This window comes from Engraulis encrasicolus, chromosome 3, assembly GCF_034702125.1.
Source record: "Engraulis encrasicolus isolate BLACKSEA-1 chromosome 3, IST_EnEncr_1.0, whole genome shotgun sequence".
NCBI classification, from domain to species: Eukaryota; Metazoa; Chordata; class Actinopteri; order Clupeiformes; family Engraulidae; genus Engraulis; species Engraulis encrasicolus.
The window spans coordinates 488770-501269 of NC_085859.1; the positions used below are offsets into that span (position 1 = coordinate 488770).

At 47.5% G+C, this 12500-nt stretch overlaps 1 protein-coding gene across 2 annotated transcripts in view; it reads right to left on the reverse strand.

The window, feature by feature from the left end:
- The window catches only part of gucd1 (guanylyl cyclase domain containing 1), a 21741-nt gene that overhangs the window by 2347 nt on the left and 6894 nt on the right, over nucleotides 1-12500 (reverse strand). Inside the window, exons 2-5 of one of the 2 annotated variants that reach the window (XM_063194615.1) lie at nucleotides 11245-11329; nucleotides 8617-8782; nucleotides 7676-7767; nucleotides 6670-6977 (exon numbers count right to left, since the gene is read on the reverse strand). In XM_063194615.1, coding sequence (XP_063050685.1) covers nucleotides 6670-6977; nucleotides 7676-7767; nucleotides 8617-8782; nucleotides 11245-11329 — 651 coding nt within the window. Of the gene's footprint in view, nucleotides 1-6669; nucleotides 6978-7675; nucleotides 7768-8616; nucleotides 8783-11135; nucleotides 11171-11244; nucleotides 11330-12500 lie in introns of those variants that run through there. The other variant, XM_063194616.1, reaches the window with a different exon arrangement.

Below are 12500 nucleotides of genomic sequence, written 5' to 3' on the forward strand. Positions count from 1 at the left end.
TAGGCATCGCTACGCTATTCGGGGTAGACTCTACCAAACACCTGCTTTGGCTACGCTGGCTAGGCTAGGCTACGCAGGGTAGACGCTACCTAACACCTGCTTTGGCTACGCTACGCTACGCGGGGTAGACGCTACCTAATACCTGCTTTGGCTACGCTACGCTACGCAGGGTAGACACTACCTAACACCTGCTTTGGCTACGCTACGCTATGCTACGCGGGGTAGACGCTATCTAACACCTGCTTTGGCTACGCTACGCTATGCTACGCGGGGTAGACGCTACCTAACACCTGCTTTGGCTACGCTACGCGGGGTAGACGCTACCTAACACCTGCTTTGGCTACGCTACGCGGGGTAGACGCTACCTAACACCTGCTTTGGCTATGCTACGCTACGCTACGCAGGGTAGACGCTACCTAACACCTGCTTTGGCTAGGCTACGCTACGCTACGCGGGGTAGACGCTACCCAACACCTGCTTTGGCTATGCTACGCTACGCTATTCGGGGTAGACTCTACCAAACACCTGCTTTGGCTACGCTGGCTAGGCTAGGCTACGCAGGGTAGACGCTACCTAACACCTGCTTTGGCTACGCTACGCTACGCTACGCGGGGTAGACGCTACCTAACACCTGCTTTGGCTATGCTACGCTACGCTACGCGACGCTACGCGGGGTAGACGCTACCTAACACCTGCTGTGGCTACGCTACGCGGGGTAGACGCTACCTAACACCTGCTTTGGCTACGCTACGCGACGCTACGCGGGGTAGGCGCTACCTAACACCTGCTTTGGCTACGCGACGCTACGCGGGGTAGACGCTACCTAACACCTGCTTTGGCTATGCTACGCGGGGTAGACGCTACTTAACACCTGTTTTGGCTACGCTACACTACACTACGTGGGGTAGACGCTACCAAAACCTGCTTTGGCTAGGCTACACTACGCGGGGTAGACGCTACCTAACACCTGCTTTGGCTATGCTACGCTACGCTACGCTACGCGGGGTAGACGCTACCTAACACCTGCTTTGGCTATGCTGGTTAGGCTACGCTACGCTACGCGGGGTAGACGCTACCTAACACCTGCTTTGGCTACGCCGGCTACGCTACACGGGGTAGACGCTACCCAACACCTGTCCTGGCTATGCTACGCTACGCTATTCGGGGTAGACTCTACCAAACACCTGCTTTGGCTACGCTACGCTACGCGGGGTAGACGCTACCTAACACCTGCTTTGGCTACGCTAGGCTACGCTACGCTACGCGGGGTAGACGCTACCTAACACCTGCTTTGGCTATGCTACGCGGGGTAGACGCTACCTAACACCTGCTTTGGCTATGCTGGTTAGGCTACGCTACGCTACGCGGGGTAGACGCTACCTAACACCTGCTTTGGCTACGCCGGCTACGCTACGCTATGCTATGCGGGGTAGACGCTACCTAACACCTTTGGCTACGCTGCTAGGCATCGCTACGCGGGGTAGACGCTACCTAACACCTGCTTTGGCTACGCTACGCGACGCTACGCGGGGTAGGCGCTACCTAACACCTGCTTTGGCTACGCGACGCTACGCGGGGTAGACGCTACCTAACACCTGCTTTGGCTATGCTACGCTACGCTACGCAGGGTAGACGCTACCTAACACCTGCTTTGGCTAGGCTACGCGGGGTAGACGCTACCTAATACCTGCTTTGGCTACGCTACGCTACGCAGGGTAGACACTACCTAACACCTGCTTTGGCTAGGCTACACTACGCGGGGTAGACGCTACCGAACACCTGCTTTGGCTACGCTGGCTAGGCTACGCTGGCTAGGCATCGGCGACAACAATGGACCCAAGCCTGCCAGAGGGCGTCAGAAACTCGTCATGCAACCTCATGAGTAGGGGAGAGGAGAACATGAGAGTGGAGGAGAGGAGAACAGGAGAGGAGAGGAGAACAGGAGAGGAGAGGAGAGGAGAGGAGAGGAGAGAAGAGAAGAGGAGAGGAGAGGAGAGGAGAGGAGAGGAGAGGAGAGGAGAACAGGAGAGGAGAGGAGAGGAGAGGAGAGGAGAGGAGAGGAGAGGAGAGGAGAGGAGAGGAGAGGAGAGGAGAGGAGAGGAGAGGAGAAGAGTAAAAATGAAAAGAGAGGAGAGGAGAGGAGAGGAGAAGAGTAAAGATGAAAAGAGAGGAGAGGAGAGGAGAGGAGTGGAGATGAGAGGAGAGGAGAGGAGAACAGGAGAGGAGAGGAGAACAGGAGAGGAGAGGAGAGAGGAGAGGAGAGGAGAACAGGAGAGGAGAGGAGAGGAGAGGAGAGGAGAACAGGAGAGGAGAGGAGAGGAGAGGAGAGGAGAGGAGGAGAGTGGGGGAGAGGAGAACAGGAGAGTGGGGGAGAGGAGAACAGGAGAGGAGAACAGGAGAGTGGGGGAGAGGAGAGGAGAGGAGAGGAGAGGAGAGGAGAACAGGAGAGGAGAGGAGAGGAGAACAGGAGAGTGGGGGAGAGGAGAGGAGGACATGAGAGTAGAGGAGAGGAGGACAGGAGAGTGGGGGAGAGGAGAGGAGAAAACAGGAAAGGAGAGGAGAGGGCAGTAGAGGAGAGGAGAGGAGAGGAGAGGAGAGGAGAGGAGAGGAGAGGAGAGGAGAGGAGAGGAGAGGAGAGGAGAGGAGAGGAGAACAGGAGAGTGGGGGAGAGGAGAGGAGAGGAGAGGAGAGGAGAACAGGAGAGAACAGGAGAGGAGAGGAGAGGAGAACAGGAGAGAACAGGAGAGGAGAGGAGAACAGGAGAGGAGAAGAGGAGAGGAGAGGAGAGGAGAGGAGAACAGGAGAGGAGAACAGGAGAGTGGGGGAGAGGAGGACATGTAAGCGCGTGTTGCAGGTCAACCGGGATGCTACTCGAGCCCCTGTGCCTACACGGGTACGCGTGTAGCGAGGGAGACGGCAGGGGAGAGCGATCCACAATAAGACGGTCAGAGCAAGCTCAACACTACAGAGAAGCGAGGGAAGCTAGGTAGCTCAGAGAGAGGAGCTTAGCTGTTGAGTCACGCTAGTGGTTAGCTAGGTTAGTGGTTCACAAACTTTTTTCCTTGCGCTCCCCCTTGTTCATTTCATTCTGGTTCGCGCACCCCCTAAACATATGTTTGCGCAATGAGATAGCAAATCACCGCACATTATGCTGTCATTTTGGGCAATCCTCATTCCCAATAGACCCAATGTTTTTTATGCCCTCATTACAATGTAACTTCTTTAATGACATACTATGACACTATACACTTCTAATGGACCCTTCCAGCATACAATTCACCATCAAATTAAAAACTACTTCTTGTTCATTAATGCTGTTTAAAAACACACATATCCGCCATTAGGGTTGTGCCGATAGACGATATCATCGTCCATCGGCGATGGACAGCTGGCATCACGATGGACAGCAAACATCGTGATGCCAAGGAATCTTGTACTTGTGAATTTTTGAAGCAGCTGCTATAGTAATCATTACGGTACTTGACATCACATTACCGTAAAATCCTAGTAGCAGCGGTTTTCAAGACAAGTTGTGAACACAAGCCCCCAAGCGGAGTGAATTATATAACTACGAAAAAAAAACACAATGGAATTTAAAAAAAAAAAAAAAAAAACTTGTGAACTAAGCCCAACTATTGTTTGCTGCAGATGTAAGTAGGCCTAAGTGATATCGTTCATTTATTTCTGTGACCTAAGTTGTTGACTAGCCTACAAAGGGGACTCTTTACGCATTACCTAGCTGGCTCCTCCGGAGTAACATGACGATAAGCAACACGTTCGGCAATTGCGACAGTTTAACATTTCATGTTTAACGGTTCACCTCAAAATGTTTAATCGCTATTCTCGGTGGAGATGTCTTGTGAAGCAGCCACTCAAGAGTCTACACTTCTGATAAGCCCACTGTCAATAAGGTGAGCAAGCGGTTCCATGTCCGCCCACTCGTCTTCATGGCTTCACCGCCAGAACTACTTGTAGAACTATCCATTGATCAACATTGATGAGGGGGGAAAAAAAGTCTCGATATGACCTAAAACAAAACATTCCGTATTCTAGTGCTAGGAATTGACAACGTCGGGGCTAAAATCCATTGCAATGCCTCTCGAGAGGGCACGCAATCACGCATGGGTTCTCATCTCTTTCCCATTTAGTTTTCTGGTGAGCGAGAGGGGCTAAAGTTATAGCCTACTAGCCTGTGCAAAAACGCAGCGCATATGTCGTCTTAAAATAGTTACACAGATAAATAACTCACAGATGTAACAAATTTATTGACAAGTCTCCCAAAAACGCCACGCAATGAACTGATGGTAAAGTAGCAAGCACTGGGCTTGCAGGTGACACGGGAGGAGAGACGAGAAGGGCGAGGGGGAGGGGTCAGCGGGGGATCTCTGCATCTCAGCGACCATCTCACAAAGCAGCTGAGCAAGAACGCTGAGGAGGTTTAAAAAGAAAATCCCCCAGAATGTAATAATATTAATATATTTAACTTACTCTTAAATTAAATAGAATTAAATAATAACTTAGCTGAAGATGAATAATAAAAATAAATACAAAATATATATCTCTCTTTTTTTTTTTTAAATATCCCCCCCAGCCCCCCCCCCCCCCCCCCCCCCCCCCCCCACCCCCAGACGAGGTCATCGTCCATCGCATCGTCTCACTGTAAACATCGTCAGCTGTCAATTAGGGGGACATCGCCCAAGCCTATTCGCCATTGCTCTATCCAGCTCGCTCACCCCCTTATGGCAGGCCGCGCACCCCATTTTGGGAAACCCTGCTAAGCGAATGCTTTTGTGTGCTGATGGACACTCAAATGGCTTCACTGCACAAACCATTGCACATTATGCAGAGTCATGTGGGGAATCCTCATTTCCAATAGACCAGACAATTCACCATACAATTAAAAACTACTTAAATGTTCATTAATGCTGTATGAAAACACACATATTCACCATTGCTCTATTCAGCTCACGCGCCCCCTTGTGGCAGGCCACACATCCCAGTCTGGAAAACCCTGATCGAGGTCAACAGCTTGAGTAGCACAGTGACACCGTAAGCAATTTCGCCAAAACGCCTCATAGTGGGAGACGAAATATCTCAGACCGAAAAACACAACCCCTCAGTTTAGCCAAGTGAGGTTATAAACCAAGTAATAACTTGGCACTGTGCTACAACGTAGTCTGCTGAACTTGATTTAATCACAGGAGTAGGATAGCTAACCTTGCTAGCGGTCTCAGACTTAGTCAAGAAGCCAAGCGTGGAACAGTAGGGAACATCGAAACCTCCATTTACCTCCATTTACCAGTGGCGTGAACTAACCAAATGATGCTTATAGAGATCACAAGCTATTTAAAGAGCAGATACAGCCTCCGTAAATGAGCTTAAAATACGCTTTTGGGTGGACAGCTGAACCGTGGCGAAACTTCTGCTGTCATATCACGGGCGAACAGCTGCTTTGCCGAACGGCGAGATTGGGAAACTGGCGAATCCCCACAGGACATGTCGAGTAAATCAACCGAAAGAGAAAACACACACATACACACACACACACACACACACACACACACACACACATACACACACACACACACACACACACCTTTACACACAAGATTATGCACACAAACACACACCTAAACACACACACACACACACACACACAATAATTCACACCCACATACAGTTATGCACACACGCAAAAGGGTCATTCCATGTCAATTCACATGATTCCCTAGTAGGGCTGGGTAAAATAATCGATTCAATCGAAAATCGATCGATATCATTTAAAATTCACATAATCGATTCACAGGGCACAAAATCGATTTTTTTGCTCTTTTTCTTTTTGTTCTTTTTGTTTCATTTAGGTCTATGGAAAATACCCAGTAGGTATTAGTCAAGTAGGCCTAGGCCTACTTATTACAAATTAGCAATCTGTTAACACTGTCAAGCCACAGCCCTTTGACATTTTTATATAAAAATAGGCAACAGCATCTTTTGGGGGAAATACTTGCACCAAAAAGGGAACGGATTGAATCGATTCGGAGTGAATCGAATTGAATCGAATCGAATCGTGATTAATCGATTCAAAACCCTCAGAATCGAAATCGAATCGATACAGGAACATAGCTGCAATACCCAGCCCTATTCCCTAGAATCTCCCCACATGTCCCTCTTCGATTTACCCGATATCTCACATACAGGTACCTTTTGAGGTCAATTGAAAGAGTACCAAGTATTAGCACCCTACGTCCAACGGTTGCAGAGATGAAGCCCTCCAAAGTTGGGGTGCCATGCCCACTTTTCAAGCCTGTGAATTGCATATAACATTTACAAGCAGATTTTGACACCTCTGGTTTTAGTTTGAAGGAAGATACAGGCCTAAAAATCACCATGGCCCCTCAATATGACCCCGTCTACCAGATGATGTACTTACAAATGGCATGCCTTGATTATTTTTGGCTATATTAAGCCTTAAAAACTGAATTTGTGAAAAGCGTGATGAAGAGTCTTGCCATTTTGGGGTTCCAGAACTTGGACACTATGTATGCTTTGGGAGTTATAATTGATTTTCCATCATATTTGGGAACTGTACAGTGTATTCCAAAATATTTAGGGCGCTCAGACTTTAAAAGATAAAAACAGCATGTGGGCACTGTGTGTGTGTGTACGTACGGTCTGAGAAGGCGGGGTTGTTGTAGTAGATGGCTCCGGTGGCCCGGTTGTATCCGGTCACCACTACGAAGTGTCCTTGGTAATCTGGCTGCTGAGACTTCCTGCAGAAGCACACGGGGGCGGGGCAAGATATGGAGGGGGCGTGTCCGGCCGGCAGGAAGCAGCAGGAGGTGACGGCGGCGGAGGAGGAGGAGCAGGACGTCGTGGGGGCGGAGCATAGCTCGCAGACCAGCAGCAGAGCGTTGAGCAGCACGATGGCCACGTGGCCACCGGAGACGTGATCGCGCAGCTCACACACACTCACCGAGCTGCAACACACACACACGCACGCACGCACACACACACACACACACACACACACGCACGCACACACACACACACACACACACACACAATTTATTACCAAGTGGACGCCGGAGACGTGATCGCGCAGCTCACACACACTCACCGAGCTGCAACACACACACACACACGCACACGCACGCGCGCACACGCACACGCACACGCACACACACACACACACACGCAGGCACACAAACACAGACGCACGCACACACAAGACAAGGACCGGAAATTCATCATTGCTAGAACATTTGTGTTGACTGACATACACACACACACACATACACACACAAACACACACACACATCCCCACTCTCAATCACACACACATCCCTGTATACTACAACACCACCTGGTTACCGTGACCTAACTGGTTGCCACGTGCTACCTGGTCGCCATGGTGCTACCTACCACGTCCTGAAGATGACTCCTTTGCTCTCAACAACAAGAAATGCACTCAGAGAGTGCAGACCTCCACCCAGGAAGCTGCTTGATGGACATTTGACTGTTATTATGTTAGCGGTAACTATATAGTTTACCACTTCTTGACGACGACTCCTCTGATCTCTAATGATGATAATAATAATAATAATAATAATGATAATAATGATAATAATAATAATAATAATAATAATGTTAATAATAATGATGATATATAGTTTACCACTTCTTGACGACGACTCCTCTGCTCTCGGCTCTGCTGAACAGCTGGTTGACGCGATCCTCCTCCGTCTCAAAGTGTTTCCTGTAGAAGGACTAAACGCACACACACACAAACATACGCAAAGCAGACACAGACACACACACACACATTATACACACACACACGCACACAAAGACATACGCAAAGCACACACACACAGACACAGACACACACCCACGCACGCACGCACAGCATGGTAAACTGAGCAGTTTGAAGTGAGTTCCACAGTCCAGGGGGCGCTTATCCAAAGCCTAGCTGCTAGCCAGTTAGCATCTTCAGGAAGGTAAGTGTACCCATTAGGCCCACAACATCTACATTTCTTTATTTTCAATCATATTCACATAATTTTTGTGTGAAATGTTTTGTTAAATAGTAAGAGTTACCTCTTCGCAATGTTTATCAGTGAGCAGATGTATATTTTAAAGTAAAATATGAAGAGTTTTTAGGGGAAAAGCTTTAAGGGAGGAAAGTAGAGATGTGAAGAGAGGGGAGGAGAGGAGAGGGCAGGAGAGGAGAGAGGAGAGGAGAGGAGAGGAGAGTAGAGGAGAGGAAAGGAGTGGAGAGGAGAGGAGAGGAGGAGAGGAGAGGAGAGGAAAGAGTAGAGGAGAGGAGAGAGTAGAGAGGAGAGGAGAGGAGAGGAGAGGAGAGATGAGATGAGAGGAGAGGAGAGGAGAGGAGAGGGGAGATGAGATGAGAGGAGAGGGGCGATGAGAGGAGAGGAAAGAGAGTAGAGGAGAGGAGAAGAGAGGAGATGTGAAGGGAGGAGAGGAGAGAGAGAGCAGAGGAGAAAGAAGAGGAGAGAAGAGAGAGAAGAGAGCAGAGCAGAGAGGAGAGAGGAGAGAGAGGAGAGAAAGTGTGTGTGTGTGTGTGTGTGTGTGTGTGTGTGTGTGTGTGTGTGTTACCTGGTTCCTAAAGCCTTTGTCCACTCCTAGTGTCTGGGTGCAGAAGGCGTGCCTGACCCCTAGTGTCCGCATCAGGTATGCCAGGTCAATAGTCCACACGCTCTCCGTCAGCTGCAGATCAGCACACGCAGCCTGGAACTGCTCCTCCGACACCGGACGCACGTACCTAACACACACACACACACACACACACACACACACACACACACAGACACAGACACAGACACAGACACAGACACACACAATAAGTCATATGAGTCAAATAGTCACCGCACGCAGCCTGGAACTGCTCCTCAGACACACACACACACACACACACACACACACACACGGAACGCGCACGCACACACCATAAGTCATATATGTCAAATAGTCCACACTCTCCTGGAACTGCTCTTCACTCACGGGCCCGAACCTAACACACACTAGGGGTGGGCGGTATGGCCAAAAATGTATACCTCGGTATAATTTTAGCCACGGTATATATCACGGTATATATCACGGTATTTTACATTTGTGTAAAATTTAAGCATTCCGTCGCAAAATGTACAAAACACCTTTTTTAACTTTTGCATTTGCATTTTTTAAACATTTGCATTTTTGTAATGTGTGTGAATTCTTGCTATTCAAATCTTTTGAAAACAAACAAAAACTATGTAAAATGCATTTTGCAATGCAATGCAATGCAATAGGCTACAACACTGTCAATTTCACAAAGTCTAGAAGGGGTTAAACTAGGGAAGGGAGGGGTGTCAAACTGAACATGGATTTTATCCAATAAATCGTTCATTTGACCTTTTTTTCTATTTCTGGAGTTGCTGGGGGTAATTTGGAAATGTGTGCTTGCATCTGTGATTATGCCAAGCCTAATGGTTCAGCTGTTATTGTTAAAGTTAAAAAAAAAAAAACGAACTTTAACATGAGGCAGCTAGCAATGCATTGTAGAACTAATGAATTTTAATGGCAGCTATCACTGCAGCAGCGGTTAGCGTGCTAACGTTAGCGAAATCGCTAAATCACATTTTAAACAGTGAACAGTCATCTAAGTTACTAACACCCAGCCAGATATCGTGAATGATATTATCTCACCTGGACACAGTAACATACAGTAAGGCTGGCGCAAATGTAAAGCAACCAGTAGCACATAGATTTAGCACATTTCTGTTGTCAGACACCAGCATTGACATGAATGACTTGGGCTGTTAGCTTGCTAACTTGCTTTTCACACACCACTGTACATTAAATTGTGGAGACCAGAATCGAAATCACATACAGTTTAAAACAATAGTTCACTACACTAACTATACATTTTACAATTAAAGCTTAAATGAAATTGTGCTTCTGTTCTACAACCACATTCTTTTGCTACTACGAGAGACAGTCTTGTGGATGTTCAAAACGTTGTCTATTACTGCCATCTGCAGGACGCAATGCGCTATGGCGGTAGAGCGGTATGGACAAAATCCATACCTTGGGGGAAAAAATACCTCGCACGATAGTATACCGTCCATACCGCGCACTCCTAACACACACACACACACACACACACACACACACACATTCAGTTCAGTACACACACACACACACACACACACACACTCACACACACACTCACATGAGCGCATACAGTACACACACACGCACACACACACACACACACACACACACACACACACACACACACACATCAGTCATACAGTACACACACACACACACACACACACACACACACACACACACACGTCATACAGTACACAAACACACACACACACCATTCTCAGTCATACAGTACACATACACACACACACACACACACACACACACACACACACACACACACACACACCATTCTCAGTCATACAGTACACATACACAAACACACACACACACAGTAATATATACATGCAGTATACATACACAAACACACACCATTATCAGTCATATATACATGCCTGCAAACTCAGGAGGGTTGAAAAAGGTGACAAACTATCATGACCCCCCCCCTTTACCATTTTATATTTATTGTATATATGCCATTTTAAATGCACCTCTTTCAGGCCATCCTCTCCTCCACCACCTCTGCTCTTCTACCAGCAACCAAAGTCAGCTCTTCCTTCCCTCAGCCAAATTTGCCTATCGCTGCGCTTTATCCCAATTTTAACTATACGTTTTTTTTTTGTTATTAGGCCCCCCTTTTGAAAACCACTGGCCTAACCCCATAGGCCCCCCTTTTGAAAACCACAGGTCTAACCCCATAGGAAACATTTTTAATGTACTGTTGGCGCCTTTTGTGTAACCCAAGGTAGCGGCAGTACTCACTGGAGCAGGCGAGGCCACAGTCCCAGTGGACAACAACAACAACAACAACAACAACAACAACAATAATAAGTTGTTACCCACTTGAGCACCATGCGAGAGCAGGCCAGTCCACAGTCCCAGTGGACAATAACAACAACAACAACAACAACAACGGATAACAACAACAACAACAACAACGACAATGATAAGTTGTTACGCACTTGAGCACCATGCGCGAGCAGGCCAGTCCACAGTCCCAGTGGACAATAACAACAACAACAACAACAACAACAACAACAACAACAACAACAATAATAAGTTGTTACCCACTTGAGCACCATGCGCGAGCAGGCCAGTCCACAGTCCCAGTGGTAGAGCTGACGAATCACAGGAACGTCCAGCAGCACCGCGTCATCTGAAGAAGAACAAATAACAACATGACATAGAATGATTTAATAACAGGAGCACCGCGTCATCTGAAGAAGAACAAATAACATAACGACATGACATAGAATGATTTAATAACAGGAGCACCGCGTCATCTGAAGAAGAACAAATAACATAACGACATGATATAATGATGATGAAATAACTTAGTCCAGCAGCACCGCGTCATCATGACAATAGAGGCATGTGTGTTGTGTATTTACATGTGTGTTGTGTATTTACATGTGTGTTGTGTATTAGAGGCATGTGTGTTGTGTATTAGAGGCATGTGTGTTGTGTATTAGAGGCATGTGTGTTGTGTATTTACATGTGTGTTGTGTATTTACATGTGTGTTGTGTATTAGCATTGTCCTAGTAGAGGCATGTGTGTTGTGTATAGTGTCCTAGTGTACCCTTTTCATATAGCGGCAGCATTGTGGGATAGCAATAAATAATACAATAAATAGTGGCGCAACGGATCATCATTGATCCGTGGTCCGTTCGGACCAATCATTTCGGTTCGGCACACACATGGTCCGCGGATTGATTTATGAAATTGTGCGCATGTTCAATCTAGTCGTTTGGGACGTCTACCTCACGCACTGCATGGAACACAAACAACAACACAAACTGTTCCCGAAATCTTGCCTGTGCCATAGTTGCTAAACATTCCGTGCGATAGCCTACTGTACATGCATTTTGAAGACTGACTGTCAAACTCAAACTGTCAATGTCTAGAACTACTCTCGCTAAGTTTGTGTTGCGATCGGTTGAGTTCAGCGCATTTGCGACGCAGTGAGATATGCTCATGTAACGTACCGCGATTGTCGCGTGTGATATAAAACTTTGGCAAACTGAATTCATTTTGTGTTGTGACTCCTGACATTCTCAGGACAGCGAGCAGGTTAAATCATCTGGTTAGACTTTCTGTGCGCTCTGATGTCCCTGCAGAGTCTCCGCCTTCTTAAAGCAGCCGCTGCCCTTTTTAACAGTCAATGCCGATTCTCTCTCTCTCTCTCTCTCTCCTGTCTCTCTCTCCTCTCTCTCTCTCTCTCTTTCTCTCTCTTCTCTCCCCTCTCTTCTCTCTCTCTCTCTCTCTTCTCTCTCTCTCTCTCTCTCTCTCTCTCTCTCTCTCTCTCTCTCTCTCTCTCTCTCTCTCT